Source organism: Malus domestica, chromosome 17 (assembly GCF_042453785.1).
Source record: "Malus domestica chromosome 17, GDT2T_hap1".
NCBI classification, from domain to species: domain Eukaryota; kingdom Viridiplantae; phylum Streptophyta; class Magnoliopsida; order Rosales; family Rosaceae; genus Malus; species Malus domestica.
The window spans coordinates 31,894,394-31,920,498 of record NC_091677.1 but is presented as its reverse complement, the minus strand read 5'-3'; the positions used below and the strand labels follow the sequence as shown (position 1 = coordinate 31,920,498).

Genomic DNA, 26,105 nt, shown 5'->3' with positions numbered 1-26,105 from the left:
AACTGCATTCATGAAGTATCACTTAAATATTAACTTATGAGAACATGCTAATTGAATTACATGTGTGTCATTTGTTTAGCACTAAAAATTATCCTTGCTAAGATATATGTTCCCGTTCAACAATGGTTCCCTCACCCTATTATATCGACCGCACAGTTCTGGAGCAGGAATGCGAGACTAGAAAGAAGGAAACACACTTAGACCAACCCAATACAAAAAGGCCCATCTTTGTGTTTTCAACCATATACCCAAAAACAATTATTAAAATTAGCATATGGGAACACACAAAGTGTGTAAGAAATTTTTTAATTTTTTATTTTGAAATAGAAGGAGAGAGGAAATGAGTGATAAAGAATGTGGGAGTTGAAATATTATTATTTTTTTAATTAGAGATATGTTAGGATTACGTATAAATGAGATTTTGAAAAAATATAACAAAATTTAATTGTATGAAATTATATTTTTACCCAATATTTCTTATCCATGTTTTATTTTAATTAGATGACTAAACTGTTAATTTTATAGAATTTTGGTTGCTGTGTTTTATTAATCAGTAGAGATAAACAAATTAAAAAAAAAAAAAACAAAGAAACCCCCAACATTTGTGACGTTCTCTCGTCTCGCGGGTTCTCTCTCGAGTCCATTGAGAGGTTCATCGTTCATCAATTTTGATTTTCCGGAGCAATCAAGCAATCAAGACTCCCCTTTTCTTCTTCTGATTCAATTTCCACTCCCTTACTCTCACCTCTTCGACTTCCCGCTGCCGAAATTTCTGAGGAAATATAGCAATTTTGGGCTTCTGATTGAAAGGTAAAATTTGCTCAGATTCTTCTTCTTCTTCTTCTGTTGCTTTTTGGGCATGCATTGTTTCACCTATTCGATAATCGTAACCCGTCTCGAATCGCTGATATGTTGAAGGTTAGATCTTAGAATGTACTGATTGGGTTGGAGAATTTGACTATTGTAGTATTCTAGGGTTCCCTGTAGGGCAAATGAATGCCAAAGAATTGATCTTGTTATCAAACACATTAGTTTAGTGTGTAGGATTTTCACTTAAACCCAGTACTGCAAATTATCGAATAGTTTCATAGTGCTGCTCAATTCAATGCTAAACAATTTACTGTTTTATGCAGTAGCTAATCGAATTCGAATATGCAATACCTGTTTCATTTCTTATTTACGAGTTCGATACAGTACAAATTTGATGGTTAATTCGAATGGAATTATATTGTAATTTATACTTGTGATGTAGCAGGTGTACTATGTAAGGTTTATTAGTTTGATAATTTGAACTTAATATTCTTTCCTATTTACTTTTTTCAAATATATATAGTTTGAGGCTGTTTTTGTATGAATTTTTGTAGGTAATTACCATATTTCTTTTTCTTAAAAAAAAAGTGAATGTGAATGGATGGCACCATTTTAAAATTCCGCCTTGGGTCCTCAAAAGTTCAGGGAGAGTCGCCCCGAGAGATCACCTCTCGGACGAACCTGTCGAGTGACACCAGTGAGAATGGGTGGCTCATACGGTTCTTTGACTCAGCATTTTTCTGTGAGTGGATAGCTGTTAGCTACCTGTACAAGCATGACCATGCAGGGGTGCGCGACTACCTCTGTAATCGAATGTACACTCTTCCCTTATCGGGAATTGAGAGCTACTTGTTTCAGATATGTTACATGTCAGTGCACAAGCCAAGCCCGTCTTTGGATAAGTTTGTTATTGATATGTGCTCTAAGTCGCTTAAGATAGCTCAGAAGGTGCATTGGTTTTTATTGGCGGAGCTTGAAGACTCAGATGATAATGAAGGAATTAGTAGAATTCAGGAGAAGTGTCAAATTGCGGCCACTTTGATGGGTGAGTGGCCGCCTTTGGTACGTCCTCAAAATGAGTCAGCTAGCCCTGGGAGCAAGAACCAGGTATTGAATAGAATATTGTCATCAAAACAGAAATTGTTGTCACTAACGTCTTCACCACCTGCCCAGAGGTCATTTTCTTTCTCGCCTTCATCGGTAAACAATTTGCAAGAGGATGGTGGTCAGTTCTCTCCCGATGAGAACAAAATTTTTAAAAAATTCATACCAGGGCCGAAGGTTCGGGATGCATTGCTCTTTAGGAAGTCAATGGAGAAAGGTGATGATGACTCTGAAAAAGATGGATTCTTTAAGAGGCTTTTAAGAGACAGTAGAGGTGATGATGAGACAGGTTCTAAAATTAGAGATTCATTGCTTTTTAGAAAGTCCTCAGAGAAGGATGATGATGATGCAGAGAAGGTTGGCTTCTTTAAGAGGCTATTAAGGGATAGTAAAGGCGACGATGAGGAATTGACATCGAGCTCAGAGGGTTTTTTTAAGAGATTGTTTCGTGATAGTAAAAGTGATTCTGACGATAAATCAATCTCTAAATCAGTGAAAGATGAAGAAAAAGAAGGGTTCTTTCGGAAGTTTTTCAAAGAGAAGTTTGAGGACAAAAAGGACCGGATTGATAAGAATGAAGATGATGATGCACCATACTCTGAAGAAAAAGATTTGAAATCTGCTGAAGATGATGAAAAAGAGGGGTTCTTCCGAAAAATTTTCAGAGATAAGTTTGATGACAAGAAAGATGGGAATGATAAAATCGAGGAGGGGAGTGCCAATGGAGACGAAGAAGAGCCTTCTGACTTCCCATTGTTTCGAAGATTGTTCCGTGTGCACCCTGAAGATGCAAAAAGTACCGTTGCAAATGAAAACAGCAGTACCGGGGGCTTGCTAGAAAGTAGTCCGGGGACTGAGAACTTTTTTCGCAAATTGTTTAGAGACCGTGACCGTTCAGTTGAAGACTCAGAGCTATTTGGTTCAAGAAAACACAAAGAGGTAAGCCCGTATCTACTTATCTATTGTTGCTTCGCTGTTAGTGGTAGTATGGCTTTGCAGTTTGTGCTTTTTGTTCATTTTTTTTTCTTTTGTTTTTGAGAAGGAGGCTATTTTATTGAAAGAAAGACAATGAAACAAAGGCCAAACAAAGTGGTCAGGAAGACCACTAATAAAGAGAAAAGTACAGAAAGAACAAGAGCCTGGTAGCCACTACTCCCACTAATTGTAAAGGATCATTGTCTTCTATACATTAAATTTGTTTTAATTAAATAACTTTTTCCTTCAGTTTTTTTAGATTCAGTGTTATGAGCTGAAATATGTAATAATTAGCTCTTGAAAATGCTTAAGCTGCTTTGTGTGAAATTCCCTCAACTGTCAAATTCTTGAATTACATTACAAATTTTTCTTTCAATGGTGAACATATCCAGTGAGGACGAGCCTTGGCTCAACGGAAAGGTTGCTCCTTTGTGACTGAAAGGTCACGGGTTTGAGTTGTTGAAACAGCCTCTTTGCAAAAAAAGCAAGGGTAAGGCTGTGTACGATAGACATTCCCCCCCGCGGGCCCTCACAAAGTGAGGAGCCTTGTTGGCTTGGGGTTGGTGTATGTAATCCAATATGATCTAGTTTGTGATTTTTACGTTTTAGTAATTAGTTTTTCTTGAAAGTTAGAAACATTAGAACGTTACTTTTGGTCATATAGGCATTGCCACTGGAAATATAGTTCTAGATGGCCACTGAACTCTCTGATCTCGTGTATAGGTTGCAGTTGCCGACGTTATGGGTATTTGTGCTAGTCGATAATTGGTTTCTTTGTTTATTGGGGAGTTAATCAGTAAATAATCAGGCTGGGATGGCATGGAATACCAAACATGTTCGGTGATGAAGTTAGGAAACACTGATTTTGTGGATTTGATATTTACATTCATCTGTAGTGTAGTTTTGATATATACATATGTGCAAATGCATAAAGATTTCAGTGTTTATTCATATGTTTAGTTTTAGTTTTTTAAAAGCTTAATTTTTATTTTATTTTATATAAACCTCGTAACAACATATATAAATATTTTTATATGAACCTCGTAATACCATTTTTTGTGAAATTAACTTAAACTGGTCATCCGATCTCCATTTTAAGTTAAAATTTCAAAACATGTATTATCGAACATAATGTACGAACGGTAGAGGTGTTCAAATTTGAACTTTGACTGGGTAGGGTTATATTGCAGATTTTCCCCTAGTTTGACTGGTTGAAAGAGAAGTTGATTTCCCCAACTTCAATAGCAGAAGAGCGGTTAATTCTACCTATTGTTTGTTTTATATTTTGTGTTGTGATATTAAGTGATGCATTGACATAATAATACCTCTAATCTTGCCAACATATCATGGCACGGTTTGAGCTCTTGGCCTCTTAGACTACACTCATTTGCAAGATGAGGGAATTATAGGCAATACAGTTACATTCTATTGTATTCACTGTGGTTAAAGTTCATTTCAAAGAGATGCATACCTTATTTGATGACTCATATTTATTCACTGTTATTATGTTTTGACAGAAACGCCCTGGTTCTCCAAAGCAACAAAATGAAAAGTCAAGTGCTAAACCCCCACTTCCAAATGCTACAGCATCCCAATACCGTAAAGGGGCTTATCATGAGTCGCTGGACTTTGTGCAGTCACTATGTGAGACATCTTATGGCTTAGTGGATATATTTCCAATTGAGGATCGCAAGAGTGCTCTTCGTGAGGTTGATGGTCATCTGGCTTATCATATACATTTACCCTGCACACACAGCATATAGAGGCATGGCTGATTGACACATGCAAAACTATTTACTATCTTTTAACTTTTTATTTTCCATCAATCCTTCCGTTGATTATATTAATGCTCAAGTCATGCTTACCATATGTGTAAAATATCAAGTCAATCCAATATCTCTAGCAATTCCATATTCATTGTATTAATAGTTAGCTCCATACTAACTGTTACAAGGAACCTAACGAACCTAATACAAAGGGTCTTAACTTTTTATTTCATATCACAAATAAACGTGCATGTTTTATTATTTTTAATCTTTTGTCTGACATGTGTTTGTTATTCTTGCATATCTAGTCACTTGCAGAGATCAATTTGCACATTGCTGAGGCTCAAAGTAGTGGAGGTAATTCTTAGTCAACATTTCTGGGCCCTTTGTGTTAAGTTTACCAAAGTATGTTTTGGAAATTGAAAAGATTGCGGAAATGTTTTTTTAAATTCCATAAATTCGATTTCTGATCAGTATGGAATATGTATACATAGCATAATATTAGTTCCAAAAAATATTATTTCAAAGATATTGGAAATGTTGCAGAATGCCATACTTGGAAGGGATCATTTTCGTAGATTTGAGATTTGTTTTGTCTGAGAATCATATAGCATAAATTGATCTTGTTTTCTTTTGTTTCACTTTTTCCCTCCCAAAATTATGTTCATGGGAAGTTTTACTACTGTGTGCGCATTCATGTGGTCTGCCTTGTGCATTATCTTTTATTTTAATGTGAAAGTCTTGATTCCATGAGAATCTAGGTATAATGTTATTTGAAAAGGAATCCAATGAAACTAAGATGTAGAAATTGGACGGAATTCCTACTATTCTGAATATTGCTTTACCCTTTTAGTTAAGCGAAATTCTACAGTCTAATGCTTTTGGGGCATCTGTATTGACAGTTATCTCCACATACTCTTAATTGAATATTGCTGATGATAATATTAGGAGTTTGCTTTCCAATGGGTAAGGGGATGTATCGCGTGGTTTATATACCGGAAGATGAAGCTGTTCTTTTGAATTCTAGGGAAAAGGCACCGTATCTCATCTGTGTTGAAGTCCTGAAAAGTGAAATTCCTGGGTATGCTTACAGTTCACTATGGTCTAAATAACCAACCACCCCCCCCCAAGTTTCCATGTTTGATAATCAAAATTCCCTGGTAATTGTTTGAAGCTGAAATAGATTCTATTTCTTTTGCTTTATTTTGTGAAAACTGTTTAAGCAGTGCAAAGGATGCATCTGGTTCTCAAAGGCTTTCTCGAGGAGGAATTCCTTTAGCAAATGGGGATGCACTTCTGCCAAGACCGCCTCCGTGGGCATATCCTTTGTGGACTGTTCAGGAGGTCTATCGCAATAGTAATGATAGGATGTCGAGTTCTACAGCTCAAGCAATTGACCAGGCGATGTCATATACGTCCGAGGCGAAAGTGAAATTTGTTACTGTAAAAATATCTGTGGAGAATAAATTGCATAGTCATACAGTAAAAGCAGAGAATATATCAAGGAGTTATCAACGTGGAGAGGCTGCGACTTGTGCACAAGGGAGTGATTTGGAGTGGGTAAGGGTGGTGCTTACAGCAGACCCTGGTGTTAGAATGGAGGACATTGAGGATCAAGGACCCCCTCGGCGGAAGGAACACCGTCGTGTACCAAGTACAGTGGCTATAGAGGAAGTAAAGGTGGGCTTTGTTAGGTCTTCATCACCAATTGATGTTAATTTGGCATTTATTGATGTTTGAATGAAACCACATTTATCTTGTAGCTTATCTTTTTTTGTACTAATATCCTCCAAATTTGATGTAACTGGTTCCAGTGTGCATATGTTTGTCTCATTTCTTACATATAGTACTATTTTCTTGTCTTCAGCATGAAATCCCATGGTTTTGAAATTTTTCTTGATGTACTGTTTTTCTTTAAGTTTTTTTATTCACCAATATCAATAGACTGATAAACACACACACACACACACACACACACACAACACACCCAAATTTGTTCTGGTGAACTGGTTTTTTCTAAGTTTGATTATTCACACACACAACACACACAACACACACACAGAGATAGTCATTTCTTTGGGGCAATTTTCTCCTCCCAGTCATTCTACTATATTATATAGTCAAGTTCTGTGTTTGGAACATTGATCAGGGGCTTTTTTTTCCGACTCTGTAGTTTTGATGGTTGTCTAACCACATAACATTCTAGATTGTCTGAACATTGACCATTTTATAATGAGGTGAAATACTAACGATATGATCTTGCTTACTGTTAGGTTTTTCCAGCCCATGATAAGTTGTCCTAAGTCTATAAGGAATTATAGTCTTAGAGGATTAAATTGTTTTCCCAATTGGAGTTGTTTACCCAGTTGGAGTTAGTTTCTCAATTGGAGTGGGATTCATAACTAGATTCCAATTAGGATTAATAATCCTTATTGAAGAAGACCTTTATTATGTCAATATAAAGGGGCTATCGTGCTAAGTTTGAAAAAAGGGAGCAAAACAATAAATTGTATACCACTCAAGGGATTAGAGTGAGAGTGAGAGAATATTGTAAAGTGTGTGCGAGAGAAAAGAAAAGAGATAATGTATTTCTTGTTCTTGTTCTTTCAGGTTTTTCATCAAGTCCTAGTTCTAGAGATTTGGCAAGATTATTGGTTGTACTCATTATTGATATAGTGAAAGATTGTTGTTGCTGTCCCGTGGACGTAGGCACATATTGCCGAACCACGTAAATTCTTGGTGTTATTTATCTTGGTTATTTGTTATCAATTTCCGGAGTTTGTTCAATTTTCCCATTCTTAAACGCGATATTCTCAACACTTACACTATATTACAGTCATTTCACATTTTATTCAAACGGTTGAGAAACTTGTTCTTGTATAAGAGTTGTTGATTTATTTCTTTTTTAAGAATGCTTACGGACCAGGACCTTAATCTGGCACCTTAGACATTCCTGTATAAGAGTTCTATTAGAGAAGAAATCATATCGGTATTATACTTCATGAATCACTTTGCAAAATGGAAAGCTATTTCCTGTTTTTCTTGTTCAACTTGAGAGACAAACCTGATTCCCTTCTCTTGTGCACGGATTTATTTCTTGCCTCATAAATTGACATTGCAGTAGCATAGGTGCTTATACATTCATGCACAGGTTAATTGTAATGGCATTGAAGCCTTAAGTTAAACAAATAAGATTGATGCTTTCTGAAATAACGTATTTATCTGTATCATTTTTGGATTCTTTTATGTATTCTTGAATATATATTCTAATTATTCCTTGCTCTGTTCATAAAATTTAACTTTCTTCAGGCTGCTGCAGCGAAAGGAGAAGCACCTCCTGGACTTCCTCTGAAAGGGGCTGGTCAGGATTCATCAGATGCACAGCCAATGGTGACAATATCTATAATTTGCAATTGTGTTAAGAGTTATATCATGGAGATGCTTAATTATATTATCTGACAACATTCAAAATTTTGACCAGGCTAATGGTGGTATTCCCAAGGCCAGCAATGCCTTGTCTGGCGAACTTTGGGAGGTAAAGAAGGAGAGAATAAGAAAAGCTTCAGTTCATGGAAAGTTACCTGGTTGGGACTTGTGCTCCGTGAGTACTTCCCGTCTCGCTGTTGTTTCTGCTTCTTTCCTCTTTTAATATAATCGTTTCCTTTTAAAGAGAACTTAGTACAATCAAGACTGTGTTGGTAAGGTTTTCACTTATGAACTAGATTTCTAGTAAAGTTGAGGAAATGTGGAAATTGAGTGACTATGTCAGCCCCGTTTCTCACTTGAGTGAGATTACTTTGAAACATAATTTTGAAAAATTACGTTCTTAAATTTATTTTCTCATTTTTCAGATGAAGCTGGTTAACAACTAACATAATTGTTAGTCTATTATGAAATTTTATTGGATAATAGAAACTGTACAGAAAAGTGGACAAGTAATCCACCATGAGTAGAAGAGAAAAGAATTTTAATTTAACAAACTACTTCTAGCTTAAGACACCAGAATTAATCATGACACTACAACTTTCCACGCTAGAACAATATCAAATAGAGGTTTGTCCCTGAAAACAGGAAAAACAGAAGCCCAAAGCACCACCATGAGTAGAAGAGAAAAGAATTTTAATTTAACAAACTACTTCTAGCTTAAGACACCAGAATTAATCATGACACTACAACTTTCCACGCTAGAACAATATCAAATAGGGGTTTGTCCCTGAAAACAGGAAAACCCAAAGCACCACCCAAAAGCTGGACCTTCTTTCACACCTCCTCCACTTTCAATCCTTTAACGTCCTTGAAGATCCGCTCAAGCTGTCAGGTACAACTGCCAGACCCCAAAGGCTCAAGCTTTTCGGGAATGGTCAATGATTTATCTTGAGCTAAGACCAGCCGTGGCTTGCAGCCTTATCTTGCGCATTCAGAGACAGGCAACGAGAAACATATAGGTGCAGCCCCACTCTATAAATGAAAATTTGGGTATTGGGAATAAATTTTTTTCATTCCAGGAGTTTTTTTAACCAGAGATTCAATACCACATTAGATCACCATTGGACCTGAAAAGCTTAAGCTGTCGGTGATAACAAATAATACATGGCAAACTAACTTGGTCACCCCTTGAAAGGGTGGAAAGATTAAATTTGGTTATTTTTTCGCTTGTCTTTTTCTCTTCCAAAACTCCGCCTATGTCTTACATGGCCGGTCCCAAGCCCGGATAAAGGAGGAGGGGGAGGGCGTCAGGTAGTCGACAGCCGGCACTCCATGATCACGTCGAATCCTTATGAAAATGAATCCAGAACAAAATCGCGCTAAAGCTAGGGCGTCACCCGTAAGTGGCGCGCTGTGTGGCCTGAGCACAGTGATAAGTGAGCAAGGGTCGCTGTATCTCCATCGGCACCCGGATGCAGTGTTAAATGAGCAAGGGGGCCATAGAAACTTCTTTTCGAACGACTCCACTCAAAGTTGTTTGGGAGCATATGCTCCTATCAACTTTACCCGGGACACACAAAAGAAGTACTTTGATCCTATTAGACGGGGGAGGGTGAAGAAGCTAGGACAGAAGGGTAGAGTTCAAGAGAGCAAAATGCGTTTAGGAACGTGGAATATAGGAACCTTAACGGGAAAATCTATGGAAGTAGTGGAAGTTATGGTGAGGAGAAGGATAAATATTATGTGCCTACAAGAAACTAAGTGGGTTGGTAGTAAGGCAAAGGATCTAGAAAACTCAGGGTTTAAACTTTGGTATTCGGGCACAAATAGAACGAGAAACGGTGTTGGCATCATCGTGGACAAGACCTTGGTACAAGATGTTGTAGATGTCAAGAGGGTAGGAGATAGAATCATGGCAATCAAGATTGTAATAGGACAAGAACTTATCAATGTGATTAGTGCGTACGCACCTCAAGTAGGGTTGGATACGAGTTCGAAGGAGAAATTTTGGGAAGATCTTGGAGACTTGGTGCAAGGAATTGCTCAAACGGAGAAGTTATTTATAGGAGGAGATTTAAATGGACACGTGGGCAGGGAGACAGGCAACTATGGAGGTTTTCATGGTGGCCATGGTTTTGGGGAGAGAAACGAGGATGGGGAAGCTATCTTGGATTTTGCAATGGCATATGATCTCTTCTTAGCCAACACCTTCTTTAAGAAGAGAGAAGAACATGTGATCACCTACAAGAGTGGGTCGTCAAAAACACAAATAGATTTTCTTCTAATGAGGAAAGGGGATCGTATAACTTGTAAGGATTGCAAAGTTATACCAGGAGAGAGCGTGGCTAATCAACATCGCTTGTTGGTGATGGATGTACATATCAAAAGAGTAAGACAAAAGAACAAGACTTGGAAGTGCCCAAGGACTAGATGGTGGAATCTAAAAGAAGAAAAACAAGCCATTTTCAAAGAGAAGGTAATCACCCAATGTGTGTGAGATAGAGAGGGGGAAGCTAGCCAAATGTGGGATTCCATGGCTAGTTGTATCCGAAAAGTAGCAAAAGAGGTATTAGGAGAGTCCAAGGGCTTTGCCCCACACCAAAAGGAATCTTGGTGGTGGAATGAGGAGGTACAAACGAAGGTGAAGGCTAAGAAGGAATGTTGTAAAGCCTTATACAAGGAGAGGACCGATGAAAATGGTGAAAGGTATAGAAAAGCGAAGCAAGAGGCGAAGAAAGCTGTCAGAGAAGCTAAGTTAGCGGCTTACGACGATATGTATAAACGACTAGATACCAAAGAAGGAGAGTTGGATATCTATAAACTATCTAGAGCAAGGGAAAAGAAGACAAGGGACCTAAACCAAGTGAGGTGCATCAAGGATGAGGATGGAAAGGTTCTTGCTACAGAGAACGCGGTTAAAGACAGATGGAGAGGTTATTTTCATAATCTTTTCAATGAAGGACATGAAATGAGTGCTTCTTTAGGGGAGTTGAGTAACTCAGAAGAGTGTAGAAACTACTCTTTTTATCGTCGAATCCGGAAGGAAGAAGTGATTGTAGCTTTGAAGAAGATGAAGCATAAAAAAGCAATAGGCCCAGACGATATACCAATCGAAGTGTGGAAACTTTTGGGAGAGACAGGTATAACATGGCTCACTGACCTTTTCAATAGGATTTTGAAAACGAAGAAGATGCCAAATGAGTGGCGAACGAGCACTTTGGTGCCTATCTACAAGAATAAGGGCGACGTACAAAATTGCATGAACTATAGGGGTATTAAGCTAATGAGTCATACAATGAAGCTCTGGGAGAGAGTCATTGAGCATAGATTGAGGCAAGAGACACGGGTTTCGGACAACCAATTCGGGTTCATGCCAGGGCGCTCAACCATGGAGGCAATCTATCTCTTACGAAGATTGATGGAAAGATATAGAGATGGGAAAAAGGATTTACATATGGTCTTTATAGATTTGGAAAAAGCGTATGATAGGGTCCCAAGAGACATTCTTTGGAGGATTTTAGAGAAGAAAGGAGTACGAGTAGCATATATCCAAGCTATAAAGGATATGTATGAAGGAGCAAAGACTGCCGTAAGAACTCATGAAGGACAAACCGAAAGCTTTCCCATAACTGTAGGATTACATCAAGGCTCATCCTTAAGTCCTTACCTTTTTGCGTTGGTAATGGATGAGTTAACAGGACATATTCAAGATGATATTCCTTGGTGTATGCTTTTCGCAGACGATATAGTGTTGATAGATGAAACTCAGGAAGGGGTAAATGCAAAGCTTAACCTTTGGAGAGAAGTGTTGGAATCTAAAGGTCTTCGCCTAAGCCGATCAAAGACAGAATATATGGAGTGCAAGTTCAGTGCAAATGGAGGCCAAAACGAGTTAGGGGTGAGGATCGGAGATCAAGAAATGCCAAAGAGCGACCGTTTTCGTTACCTAGGATCTATCTTGCAAAAGAACGGAGAATTAGATGGAGATCTCAACCATAGAATACAAGCTGGATGGATGAAGTGGAAGAGTGCATCCGGCGTGTTGTGTGACCGCCGTATGCCACTGAAGCTCAAGGGAAAATTTTATAGGACGGCAATAAGGCCGACGATGCTGTATGGCACAGAATGTTGGGCGGTGAAACATCAACACGTACACAAAATGGGTGTAGCGGAGATGAGGATGCTTCGTTGGATGTGTGGGCACACGAGAAAGGATAAGATTAGGAATGAGGATATCCGGGGTAAAGTAGGAGTAGCCGAAATTGAAGGAAAGATGAGAGAAAATCGGTTACGGTGGTTTGGACATGTGCAAAGAAGGCCTACTGACGCTCCGATTAGAAGATGCGACTATGGGACAGAGGTTCAGGGCCGAAGGGGTAGAGGAAGACCTAGGAAAACTTTGGAAGAGACTCTAAGAAAAGACTTAGAGTACTTGGATCTAACGAAGGACATGACACAGGATCGAGCACAATGGCGTTCTAAGATTCATATAGCCGATCCCACTCAGTGACTTGGATTTTCCAAGTCTCCAACCGAGAAGTTTTCCTCACTCGGGAAATTAAGGGAACACTACCCCAACCTACATGCTCCACTCAGAAAGCTTCAACATACAAGCTTCAACAAAAGAAAATTCAAAGAACTTAGCGAAGAAGGCTTTGGTGTATTTAACACAATACGTTGAAATGAAGGAAAGCTTATTTATTGATATCCCCGATAAGCTACAAATATGTACATATACATGAGTCAAAATAAACACACAAGAGGGAGCCTTCACAAAGGTTGCTTAGGAGAAGTCTCAGCAGTCGGTAGAGCCCCAGAAAGAGAAGGCACCGGAGGGGGATCATTTGGAGCCTCAGTACTGGACAGAACCCTAGAAGGAGGAGGCATCAGAGGTTGATCATTTGGAGCTTCATTACGCGGTACAGCCCCAGAAGACGAAGGCAATAAATGCCTTTGGAGCAAACCCACAAATCTCTGATGATCAAGTAAAACCTGACCATCAGTTTCCTTCATCTGGTCAAGCTTCCTCTTCATGTTTGTAGCATAGTCATGTGCGAGCCGGTGCAACTGTTTATTCTCATGCTTGAGCCCTCTAATCTCCTGTTTGAGACTCATCACTTCAGCCGCCAATGATTCAACTTGGTGGGTTCGAGCAAATAGGCGTTGGGCCATATTAGACACAGAACCTGCACACTGAACACTGAGAGCCAGCGAATCCTTAACAGCTAACTCATCAGACCGTTTGGAAAGTAGTCTGTTATCTTTGGGAGTGAGAAGGTTCCTGGCCACCACCGTAGCGGTCATATCATTCTTCATCACGGAATCCCCAACGGTAAGAGGACCAGTAGGGGAGACGAAGGATGGGCGCCATATGTTGTCTGGAGAAGGCGGGGCTGCCTCTTCAACAAGGTTCAAGTCAAAACGACGGTCGGAGGGGCCAGACATTTTCAAAGGTGTTGAAGAGAGAAGAGGTCGGACAAATCAAGATCTTAGAAGTGCAAGAATGAAGCTTCTACTGGTGGAGATTCAAAAATCAAGATCTTAGAAGTGCAAGAATGAAGCTTCTACTGGTGGAGATTCAAGTGTGCTTTAGAACTTAATGCCAGCCCCTATAAAAATCTACACTCGACGGAGCTTCAGAAATCGAAGAGGCGCCTGCTCAGAAATCGAAGAGGCGTTTGCTTTCTCAAAAGCTGAGCTGCTTAGAGATCACGAGGGTTGATCTCAGAAATCGAAGAGGCTTTTGCTTTCTCAAAAGTTGGGCTGCTCAAAGACCACGAAGGCCGATCTCAGAAATCGAAGAGGCGCTCGCTTTCTCAAAAGCTGGGCTCCCCAGAGACCACGAGGGCCGATCTCAGAAATCGAAGAGGCACCTATTTTTCCAGCCTTGTCAGCACCTGTCACACGCACACTCAGCTTTGCGGAAATTATGGGCATTCTGTCGAAGACTTCTGGGGAAGTAGAAAACACATGAATCTTACTGTTCAATCACCCACTTCCCACACGCAACAATAGCTCATGGGTACCACAGATAACTTTGCCAAAGTTCTCTGCCAAAGTTGAGCACGTGAAGCTTGCAGCTCCCACTACATCGCTCTGACCAAGAAGGGTAAAAGAATAGCAAAGAAACAGCACTAACAAAGTTTAGACCCATAAATTTTGAAGGTCTAGCTACCATATTATTACCCACAAGGGTAAAGGAACAGTACCACTGCTGGATAATTGGAAAGTCCCTGTGTGTCAACCTCTGTGCTTCGTGGCAAGGTAGACTAGCAAACATGCCCAATCTTTACTCACATTCGAGAAAACACTCCCAATAAGATTGCTTGCTCCAAAATCGAAGAGGCACCGTCCTCCGAATCTCGAGAGCCAGACTCCCAACATGACTACTTTATTAAAAATCGAAGAGAGGGTAAAGGAACAGTACCATTGCTGGATAATTGGAAAGTCCCTGTGTGTCAACCTCTGTGCTTCGTGGCAAGGTAGACTAGCAAACATGCCCAACCTTTACTCACATTCGAGAAAACACTCCCAACAAGATTGCTTGCTCCAAAATCGAAGAGGCACCGCCTTCCGAATCTCGAGAGCCAGACTCCCAACATGATTACTTTCTCAAAAATCGAAGAGACACTGCTCCCCGAATCTTCGAGAGCCAAACCCCCAGCATGATTGTTTTCTCAAAAATCGATGAGGCATCGTTCTCCGAATCAATCGAAGAGGCGCTCGCTTTCTCAAAAGCTGGGCTGCTCAGAGACCACGAGGGCCGATCTCAGAAATCGAAGAGGCACCTACTTTTCTAGCCTTGTCAGCACCTGTCACACGCACACTCAGCTTTGCAGAAATTATGGGCATTCTGTCGAAGATTTCTGGTGAAGTAGAAAGCACATGAATCTTACTGTTCAATTACCCACTTCCCACACGCAACAATAGCTCATGGGTACCACAGATAACTTTGTCAAAGTTCTCTGCCAAAGTTGAGCACGTGAAGCTTGCAGCTCCCACTACATCGCTCTGACCAAGAAAGGTAAAAGAATAGCAAAGAAACAGCACTAACAAAGTTTAGACACATAAATTTTGAAGGTCTAGCTACCATATTATTACCCACAAGGGTAAAGGAACAGTACCACTGCTGGATAATTGGAAAGTCCCTGTGTGTCAACCTCTGTGCTTCGTGGCAAGGTAGACTAGCAAACATGCCCAACCTTTACTCACATTCGAGAAAACACTCCCAACAAGATTGCTTGCTCCAAAATCGAAGAGGCACCGTCCTCCGAATCTCGAGAGCCAGACTCCCAACATGACTACTTTCTCAAAATCGAAGAGAGGGTAAAGGAACAGTACCATTGCTGGATAATTGGAAAGTCCCTGTGTGTCAACCTTTGTGCTTCGTGGCAAGGTAGACTAGCAAACATGCCCAACCTTTACTCAAATTCGAGACAACACTCCCAACAAGATTGCTTGCTCCAAAATCGAAGAGGCACCGCCCTCCGAATCTCGAGAGCCAGACTCCCAACATGATTACTTCCTCAAAAATCGAAGAGACACTGCTCTCCGAATCTCGAGAGCCAGACCCCCAGCATGATTGCTTTCTCAAAAATCGAAGAGGCATCGTTCTCCGAATCTCGAGAGCCAGATACCACAGACCACTTTTTCAAAGTGCTCTGACAGAGTTAAAACATGTGAAACTGACAGCTCCCACTACCGTGCTATGACCAAGCAGGGTAAAGGAATAGCATTACTACTTGTTGTTAGGGAGACGCCTATATATGTCAACCTCCATCCCCAACGGACAGGCAGACCTGCAAAAATGCTCAACCCTTCATCATATCTGAGAGGGCACTCCCAACGAAGCCTTTCGAAATATTCAGCTTTCTTTCCCCCCGATAATACCTCTGCAAACAAGCTATACTAGAGCAAGAATATCTCATATCATCAGGGTTAAAAGCAAGAGTATCCCATATCATGCTTTTTCCCTGTCTTTTCCTTTGGCCTTGTTTTTACCTGCAAGACAAGGAGAAAGAGAGCAATCAGTCAGCACTTGGAATCAAGCTTCCAGCCAGGAACTGACTGCCTGGAACCCCTTACCTGATTACTTACCTGGCATTGCTCTCGAGTACTCATCTTCAACATCTTATGTTTCCAAGGAAGATTCCGCATCTGCTTGAGGAACAGATAGGGCAAGTGCGAAGGATACAAGGAAGCATGTGGAGACAAGCGTAACAGCACACGTGCCGATACATCCATTACTCTGTCAAAAGCAAAAGTATCCCATATCAGCAGGGTGGAACGTAGTCTAGATTTGATGGACTTGTTTTGACCCTCAAATTCTTCAGTCGGCCTTATACTCTGGAGGAAACCAGAAAACCCTCCAGCTCAGTTCAAGAATAAGCCTGTGGAAAGTTACTTCTTCAAAAGCAAAAGTATCTCATATCATCTCTTCTCATTTTTCTTCTCTTTATCCTTCATGCTGTTGCAAGATGGGGAGAAGGTGAACAATCAGTCGGAGCTCTGATTGCTTACCTTGTCTGTCACCTCTTTCAGCAGACCCCCTAGCTCGGCGACTTGGGGGACTCCTACTACATGGTTTGTATCGCGCTTGACCAAGCCTGAAACTACAAGTAAGCTTCAAGTGAAATTGATACATTACTTTGTGCATCTCCACCAGTTAAAGATACCACCCCTGGATGGAGGAAAAGTACTTCCAGAGAAGATGCCACATCTACCTATGAGACAGATAAGGCAAGTCAAGACGACACCACACTCCGATACTTAGAACTTTCGTGATTACGAGATCATTCTCCCACAATATTTCCTAATGTCATTTGTACTAAATCATTCACTTGTACTCACTAAAGGAGAGCTTGAACCTATGTACTTGTGTAAACCCTTCACAATTAATGAGAACTTTTCTATTCCGTGAACGTAGCCAATCTGGGTGAACCACGTACATCTTGTGTTTGCTTTCCTATCTCTATCCATTTATATACTTATCCACACTAATGACCGGAGCAATCTAGCGAAGATCATAAAAAGCGACCGTTTTCGCTACCTAGGATCTATCTTGCAAGAGAACGGAGAATTAGATGGAAATCTCAACCATAGAATACGAGCTGGATGGATGAAGTGTAAGAGCGCATCCGGCGTGTTGTGTGACCGTCGTAGGCCACTGAAGCTCAAGGGAAAATTTTATAGGATGGCAATAAGGCCAGCGATGTTGTATGGCACAGAATGTTGGGCGGTGAAGCATCAACACGTACACAAAATGGGTGTAGCGGAGATGAGGATGCTTCGTGGGATGTGTGGGCACACGAGAAAGGATAAGATTGGGAATGAGGATATCCGAGGTAAAGTAGGAGTAGCCGAAATTGTAGGAAAGATGAGAGAAAATCGGCTCCGGTGATTTGGACATGTGCAAAGAAGGCCGACTGACACTCCGGTTCGAAGATGTGACTACGGGACAGAGGTTCAGGGCCGAAGGGGTAGAGGAAGACCTAGGAAAACTTTGGAAGAGACTCTAAGAAAAGACTTAGAGTACTTGGATCTAACGGATGACATGACACAAAACCGAGCGCAATGGCGTTCTAGGATTCATATAGCCGACCCCACTTAGTGGGAAAAGGCTTTGTTGTTGTTGTTGTTGTTGTCTTTTTCTCTTCCAAAATGTTTGAGGTGTTTATGTTTATCTAAATAAAGTGTATGTTTGGATGTCCTTGGTTTTCTTCTGTACATTGTTATCCATTTATCGGTTCTACAATTGTATGTTCAAGACTTCTTGGAACTGTATTGTATTTAGCTTCATATATACTTCGTGCAGGTTATTGTGAAGAGTGGTGATGATTGTAGGCAGGAGCATCTTGCTGTGCAACTTATTTCTCACTTTTATGGTAGGTGTCTTTCTAATTATTTTTCTTGTGTTTTGTTGAAGGCAGTTCTGTCTATCTCTCTTTCTTCCTTCTCCCTCGCTTACTACTCAGTCTTTGGTTTGAGTAGATCAAACAAGATGCTTTCTTAAAACCTTTTGGGAAAAAAATGCATTGTGGAAAAATTGAACTCTGTCTCTTGTTTCTTTCTATTAGAGTTTGTGGAGAACCAATCAAAATCGGTGTGAAGCTAGTTGAACCTCTAGGTCTGTTTGATAGTTTAACCCTCGGATTGCACTATGTGTGTCAGGAAATGCTCTTTATATGTGTTGTGCAATCAAGAATGAGAGTTGTCTCTTTGTTTTTACTTGGTATTAAACTGAGTCTGCTGCCATAAATGTTTGGGCTGGGTTTAAGGCACAAATCAAACTGTCCAACTTCAAACAGAACTCCCACGCCCTAGTTATTTTCTTATAAGAGCACTTTAAATAGAGAAGGTACTAAGAGAAAAACTATTCCATAATATACGGCTATACGGAAATAGGTAATTTCGGAATCCGAATGACTATACGGCTAGTTGAGATTTATCCTTATTATAGATATGTTATCCATATAGCCAAAATTACCTATTTCCGTTATTGTATCTAATACATCTAATTCACTTCAATTGTGGGACTGAAATAGGTAATTTTGGAATCCGAATGACTATACTGCTAGTTGAGATCCATCCTTATTATAGATATGTTATTGTATCTAATACTTCAATTAATGTGTTAAATGAGTGATTTAACTATCATTTTCTGTTCAACCAATGTTGATATTTTTGCTCATACAAACCACTATTAATTTTTTTTATCAACCTCACTGTTTCATTTTTTTTTTGAGAAGAAACAATTTTATTAAAGAATAGAGAACAGCACAGAAGTGGATAAGAAGTCCACTAACTGTATAACAAGGAAACAACCATTAGGATTTGGCTACAGCAGCCATTTCTAGACCTAGCTCACTTAACTGCTGCTAATAAATCCCATAGAATTTGAGATAGAGAAACATTATCAAACTCTTTAGTGACCGAGGCCCAAAGAGCTGCCCAATATTTTACTCTCCCCCAAAGTTCTTCTGCCCCCACTCCAGTATAATCTTCAAAAATCCTCTTGTTGCGTTCCAGCCATATATGCCAGAAAATTGCCGATACCAGACAACCCCACAAAACTTTGGATTTTTTCCTTTTTCCAAGTGCCTGAAAGTTTGTGCTTAGTAGCTCGAAACACCCTTTAGGAATGACCCAACTTGCTTTAACCTCCTGTAACAATTTCCACCATAGTTGGATCGAGTAGGAACAATGAAGAAAGATGTGATTTACACTCTCCTCCTTGGCTTTGCACAAGCTACACCAATGCGGTGATAAGCACATAAGAGGGTTTCTCCTTTGAATTCTGTCGCATGTGTTTAGATTCCCGTTGGCCACAAGCCATACAAGTATTTTAACCTTCGGAGGAACTTTTGATTTCCAAATCTGAGGGTAAGGTGGAAAATAGTGCACACTCCCATTGTTGCTCAGTAATGAACGATAAGATTTGCATGAGAACAAACCTGAAGCCTCCAGATTCCACCTTCTGATATCCATCTTTAATGGAGACAATCGAACCTCTTCCAGTTTCTGTAATAATGTGGCCACCTCTACTATCTCCATCTCATTCAAGTTTCTCCTAAAATCAAAGTTCCAACTCAAAGGACTTGATGAAACTTCCACGAAGCTCGAGATGTTTTGATTATGCTTCCTCGATAGTAGGAATAATCTAGGGAATTGCTCCTTCAGCGGTCCCCCTGTTAACCACCCATCCTCCCAAAACCTCACCCTCTCTCCGTTGCCCACCTCAAACGTGCAGCAACTGAGAAACTGATGAGAGCCACTCGAAATGTCTTTCCATGGACTTCGACTTGAAACCCTCATTTGAGGAAGTGCATCCCATCCATTAGCTTGTAGCCCATACTTACTTCTTATCACCTTGTGCCACAGAGACTGTGATTCCCTTGGGAGTCTCCACAACCACTTAGCCAATAATGCTTCGTTTTGATTCCTCAAGTTCCCCACCCCTAGACCTCCTTCCTCCTTGTTTTTAGTAACTAACTCCCACTTGGCCAAATGTGTTTTCTTACCCTCCTCCATGCCTTCCCATAGAAACCTCTTCATTAATTTTTCTAGACGTCCTCTTACCCCGCATGGAATTTTGAACAAGGACATATAGTAAATCGGCATGCTTCCCAGGACTGATTGAATTAGAGTTAATTTACCTCCTCTGGATAGGAAAGCCTTCTTCCAACTTTGAAGTCTTCTTTCCATTGTTTCGACCACCGGATCCCAAAACTTTATTGCTCTTGGCCTACCTCCAAGGGGAAGCCCCAAATACTTTATCGGCCAGCATCCTACCTCGCACCCCCAAGAAACTGCCAACCTGTTTCATCATCCCCAATATTTTTATCGACCACAATATTTTCATTTTTTTTTGTTTCAAATTTGTTTCTCTCTTGTGTTCCCATATTAGACAGTTAATTAAACAAGCTGGAAATATTAATTGAACTGAATTCAACTTGTTATGTTACTTTCCAGATATATCAAAATCATTTCCTTGTTGCATTCACAGTAGTTGTACCCACTCCTCAAACTAGTTGAAGACTATAACATTGGATTTGATGGCAGATATATTTCAAGAAGCTGGTCTCCCTCTCTGGTTGCGCCCTTATGAAGTCTTAGTTACTTCTTCTTATACAGCTCTCATTGAAACAATTCCAGATACGGTAATTCTGTTCTCTAGTTCTATTTAAGTGAATTAAGAATTTCAAAACTTCCCCACCTCATCCATAATATACTTTGCTGTGTTGTAGGCTTCAATTCATTCTATCAAAAGTAGATATCCCAACATCACGAGCTTGCGAGACTTCTTTGCTGCTAAGTACCAAGAAAATTCTCCTAGTTTTAAACTTGCTCAGGTAGTCTACTACTTTATGAACCAGATGCTTATCAAAATGTCTTTTAATGCTCAGCTTTGTCCTCATCATGGTTAATTGTTATAATTGCAATGGAGGACTGCACTCTGTTTTTTCTATTTGTATGATTTTATATTTTTTTTGAAGTGCTGGGGTGGGGTGAAGGTAGAAGGATATGGAAACTCTTGATAAGATTGAGAACTGAGAATTGCCTTTAATGACTCTCTGCTTCTCTGTTTCTGGATATAAGGGTTATGTGTTGGAAACTGTAGAGGTAATGACGTTTAATAAGGACAGGAAGATCAGTTCTTCAGTCAATTGGGCATAGTCACTACCCTTTTCTAATAATATGACATTTAATTATTTGACAATAGATTCCTAAGGTTCCAAGTATATAGAGTTTCCAGATTGAGGTTGTTTGTAGACATTGTAGGACTTGGATCAATTTGGTTGTTGAAGCATATTAATATGCTCTGAAACAAGAAATGTGATTCATACTGAATTAGCATTCTATATAATTGCAAAAGCATGTCATATGGTATTATCCTGCAGTTGCTCTTTGTAATTTCATTTGACCAACTGCCCTGCTTACAGTACATGCATATCTGCTCGGGCCACTTTCTGCAGTATCTGAAGCCAAGCTATTGTTTTGAAGTTTTTGAATTATGATACCTTTACCCTGTCCTTTCTAAAACTCTGTATAGTTACTTCTGGATGAGAGTATGCATTTGGCATACTCATAAATTGTTATTTGGTTAGAAGCGAATGAAATTGGTTTTGAAGGTGCTTTTCACTTGTGAGTTGTGTATAATTCCATGGATTATCTACTATTCTATCAGATTTTGATTAGTCTTGGCAGAAAAGAACAATAGACACCTTGATGTGGCTAAAATTCCGTAATAGGTTTTCCATCTTGGTCTTTTTATATAAATTTTATCTTAGGAGTTCTCAGTTCTCTTTTTTTGAGTACCAGATTCCTGAGTCTCATACCAACTTAATGAACCCAATCAATATTTTGGTCATCTAAATGAATTTAAAGAAAAATGCGCGCTATGGAAAACTGTCCAGAATCCAGATTCAAGTAGTGCAATGAGCAAATTTGATTGTGTCTCCTAGTTACATTTAGTTAATTTCACTGAATCTAATGTTCTTAGTGAATAGAAAGGCTTGATTTATTTATTTATTTTACAGAGGAATTTTGTTGAAAGTATGGCTGGATATTCTCTAGTGTGTTACCTTCTGCAGGTATGGTTTCCCTTTCTCTAAATCTATAGTCTAGCTCTATCTATCCATAACTCAAACAAGTTAAGTGTTAGTTCTGTCATGGAGGGGCAAACCTCTAATGAAATTAAGCTTCAATTCAGTTGTTAGTTTCAAAAATGACATTTTGTGTATATATGTGATACGTTATGTACATCACAGTGTTTATATTTTTTATTACGTACATGTTGCTTCAGCTTAAAAATCCTTCATTATATGATGTTCATGTAAGAGGTCGCACTTGGTGCGATGGCAAGTGCCTTCGCTCATGAGCGGTAGGTCTCGGGTTCGAGACTTGAGAGCAGCCTCTCCATAAATGGGGGTAAGGCTAGCCGACATTCACCTCTCCCAGACCCTGCATAAAGCGGGAGCCTTGTGCACTGGGTACGACCTTTTTTATATGATGTTCATGTAGAGGTCGCACTTGGTGCGATGGCAAGTGCCTTCGCCCATGAGCTGTAGGTCTCGGGTTCGAGACTTGGGAGCAGCCTCTCCATAAATGGGGGTAAGGCTAGCCGACATTTACCTCTCCCAGACCCTGCCTAAAGCGGGAGCCTTGTGCACTGGGTACGACCTTTATATGATGTTCATGTCTGGTTAAAATCGTTCATGTTGGTTGCTTGTTAACCTGTAATACATATATTAGCAAACTCTCATTTACGTCACTAGTACAAGGATATACAGTTTAATAGCAATAATGCAATTAAGAAATTACTTGACTTTCTGACGATGTATTGCTCCTGGTTGTTATACTCAAGATTGTCATCCCCAAATATCATTATTATTTTCTTTGGTATAATAAAATAATCTCTTTCCTAAACATTTATACACAAGAGATAGTACTATAAGTTAACCCTGGAATCTGCCATATGTTGCATACGTATATGTATGAAAATATCAAATGTTAATGAAGATTTAAATTATCTACTGTATGTTTGACATTTGTTTTCATTTTCAGAAGCATGTACTCGAGGCATGTTTAGTTTCTCAAATACCTTTGATCCTTAGTGTTTTTTCTCCTTGTTTAGTCCTTGAAGGTCATAGAATAACTTTTCACCAATGTGTTTGTTGTTTAGATAAAGGATAGGCACAATGGGAACCTCTTAATGGATGAAGAAGGTCATATTATACATATTGATTTTGGTTTCATGCTCTCCAATTCGCCTGGGGGTGTAAATTTTGAGAGTGCTCCATTCAAATTAACACGTGAACTTCTTGAGGTACGAGACATATGCTTACATTGTTTAATCTCTTGCCATATTTGTGTCCAATAATCTTCCTTGCTGCTTGTAAACATTCTAGGGTGAATCATTTTTTCCATCTAAGTTGAAAGTCTGATTATGCTAGGTCATGGACTCTGATGCTGAGGGAGTTCCTAGCGAGTTCTTTGATTATTTTAAGGTAACAATAGAAAAATTTAGTTTGTTTTTGTTCAGGTTCAGGGACATCTATGTCTTTGGATGTTATATTTTCTGGGGGTAAGCTCTCGTGCTGTTTTCAGGTTTTGTGCATTCAAGGATTCCTTACATGTCGGAAGCATGCAGAACGCATTATTCTTCTTGTTGAGATGTTGCAGGTAAAACCAAATTTAGCTGTCAGTGCTTTGATCTTTTTTTCTTGTTGTCAAATATGGGATAAAAAGAAATTGAGGATGTGGCGTCTTCAGAACTTCAGGAGCAGAAATGATTTTCACACCCTTTCTCGCCTCATACAAAACCCCTCATGTTCTGTAGCCGTTAGATCGAACAATTAAAGTAAAATATACAGTCAGGATTAACAGAGTGGCAAGAGGTGAAAAAGGGCATGTTGAAATCACTATTTTGATGAGTCAGGAATTACTATTTTACCTTATTGGTTTGGCGAGCTGTAGTTAGTTCGCGATTCTTGGTTGTTTTAGCTTGTTCATATATGTTATACTGTTTGTTTGCTGATATCTTCTGTGTCCGTTTCAATTCAATAAAATGTTGTTATTCATGGAAAAAAGAGAAAAACTCAACAATTTGCCCGTGTAATCGACTGATGAGCATGCAAAAGTAGGGAAAATCTCTTATCAAAATACCCCCTTTTATGATGGTTGGTTTACTCAGGCTACTGTTGTAAAATGTTTTTGGCCCAGGACTCTGGTTTCCCATGCTTTAAAGGTGGTACACGAACAATACAGAACCTACGGAAAAGATTTCACTTGAATTTGACAGAAGAGGTTTGATTATGTTTTCTTATTTTGCTGTTCAAGTGTACTATGTTTTGTTGCTATTGTTGTAACAGTGTTGTTTGATGCTTTATATCAGCAATGCGTATCCTTGGTGCTTTCGTTGATCAGCAGCAGCTTGGACGCGTGGCGAACAAGGCAATATGATTATTATCAGAGGGTTTTGAATGGAATATTGTGAGGTCAGAATTTGTTGATAATCACATAGTTTTATCCGGAAAAGCCAGCTCTGTGAGTGTTTGATCAATCTCGCACATGCGAGCTGCCTGAGTTTTCGTCAGAGGTGAAAAAAGGATTGCTTATAGTGGTTTTGGCCTATTTTTCTGGGTGAGGAATTTGTAATTGTATCGGCAAAAAACCTTATTCAGCATCTAGAAGGCTAAAATTAACTCAGCAGGGTATTGATTATTTCCCTTGTTTGATGTAATATGGGACTCTGCTGGCTGGTGGGAATTCACTTATTCTTGAGGGAATGTTCGACCTTACTCCCCTTCGTCGGACTCCCCATACTGTACAGAGTGATTGCAATTGAGGACGGACTAGAAACCAAATGGCTACGAAAGCCATAGTTTCTGGGTGCCATTGGAACGTATTTTACACTGGTTTGTGATCTGAAGGATATAGCACTATCCAATCCTGTAAATCTTCCATTTCCAGTCAGAAACAAAACATCTTCGGATCGAAGTGTGGAATTGTTCCAATCTCCCAAAAGTGGCCTTTCTTCCAATTCCGGTGATGGATATCATCCCTCGTTCTTGTATCTGAAAGCTCGTGTCAGCAAAATTCTTGAGAATCTCTATGATTGTATCATGTGTAACTGATCCGATTTTACATTGGTGAAATTTGTAGATTCCAGGTTCATTATACAAGGAGATTTCGAGCGGAGGCTGTGCAACACTTTTCGGGTTATTTTCGTCAACCGCTCTCAGAAACCAAATATGGAAATTTATTCATGTTGATCGATTACATAAGAGTCGTCACCCGCTCTCCTGTGAAAAGTAAAAACGAACACCTTATTGGGACAAGCTGGTGCTAGGGTTACCTAAGATGGCATATAAAACTAGGAGTAGGCGCAGTTCAATTTGAATATATTTGACACAAAATATATCGAACCAACTAGCTTTAGCGGTTTGGCTTGGTTCGTTTGAGACCATTGCTCTGCCACCATTGAAATCGAACCAAACCATTGTTTATCAGTTTGATTCAATTTGGATAAAGCCTATTCAAGTGAATCAATAAAAACGTCTAACATTTAAAGAGTTTTAATTTTTTAAACATCGATCCACACATCGCACACATTTCAATTTAATCAAAATATTAAGTTTTTCAGAACATAAAAATTTCGACAACTCCACTAGGACCAAGGTTCAATTCAATAAATTTCTCTGAGCAAACATTTATCAGTTACAATTTCAGATAAGCATAAAATACAAACAAATTTCTTAATTGGTAATAGTTAATACAGCTTATAATGTGTATAAGACCTCCGAATAACTATAATAAATTGACATATTAAAGGATATACAATTGATTCAGTTTGATTTTGGCAACTTTCAAAAAAATCACAATTGAACCAAACCAAAATAAATTATTTCGGTTCAGTTTTTAAATTGTTGAGACTTTTCTCTTACATAAATCATGACCAGAAAAATAGAAAGACCATAGGTGCCTAGGTGGATCTCATGTAGACATCAGGAAAGTCAACAA

At 39.4% G+C, this 26,105-nt stretch overlaps 1 protein-coding gene across 3 annotated transcripts; it reads left to right on the top strand.

Annotated features, from left to right (window-relative positions):
• The first annotated feature begins 557 nt into the window (after positions 1–557).
• Positions 558–25,293, top strand: LOC103426188 (phosphatidylinositol 4-kinase beta 1-like). Of its 3 annotated transcripts, none has more exons than XR_011578337.1 (17): positions 558–810; positions 1,365–2,853; positions 4,407–4,598; positions 4,964–5,012; positions 5,604–5,736; positions 5,882–6,335; positions 7,965–8,045; positions 8,137–8,256; positions 17,896–17,965; positions 20,553–20,740; positions 20,828–20,932; positions 22,121–22,174; positions 23,266–23,409; positions 23,537–23,590; positions 23,691–23,765; positions 24,306–24,389; positions 24,478–25,293. XR_011578337.1 is itself a non-coding variant. In XM_029097840.2 (17 exons), the coding sequence occupies exons 2-17, from the start codon at positions 1,408–1,410 to the stop codon at positions 24,577–24,579; spliced, it is 3,261 nt and encodes a 1,086-aa protein (XP_028953673.1). In that variant the 5' UTR covers positions 558–810; positions 1,365–1,407; the 3' UTR covers positions 24,580–25,293. The 3 variants fall into 3 exon arrangements, 2 of the variants coding, with proteins under 2 accessions (XP_028953673.1, XP_028953672.1); XM_029097840.2 differs by having other exon boundaries at positions 20,643–20,740; XM_029097839.2 differs by having other exon boundaries at positions 5,879–6,335; positions 20,643–20,740.
• Positions 25,294–26,105: the final 812 nt, after the last annotated feature.

Coding starts and splice junctions, on each gene's coding strand:
- LOC103426188 (XM_029097839.2), top strand. CDS start 1,408: ATGGATGGCACCATTTTAAAATTCCGCCTTGGGTCCTCAAAAGTTCAG. Junction 8,046..8,136: donor CATCAGATGCACAGCCAATG/GTGACAATATCT, acceptor AATTTTGACCAG/GCTAATGGTGGTATTCCCAA. Junction 23,410..23,536: donor TAACACGTGAACTTCTTGAG/GTACGAGACATA, acceptor TGATTATGCTAG/GTCATGGACTCTGATGCTGA.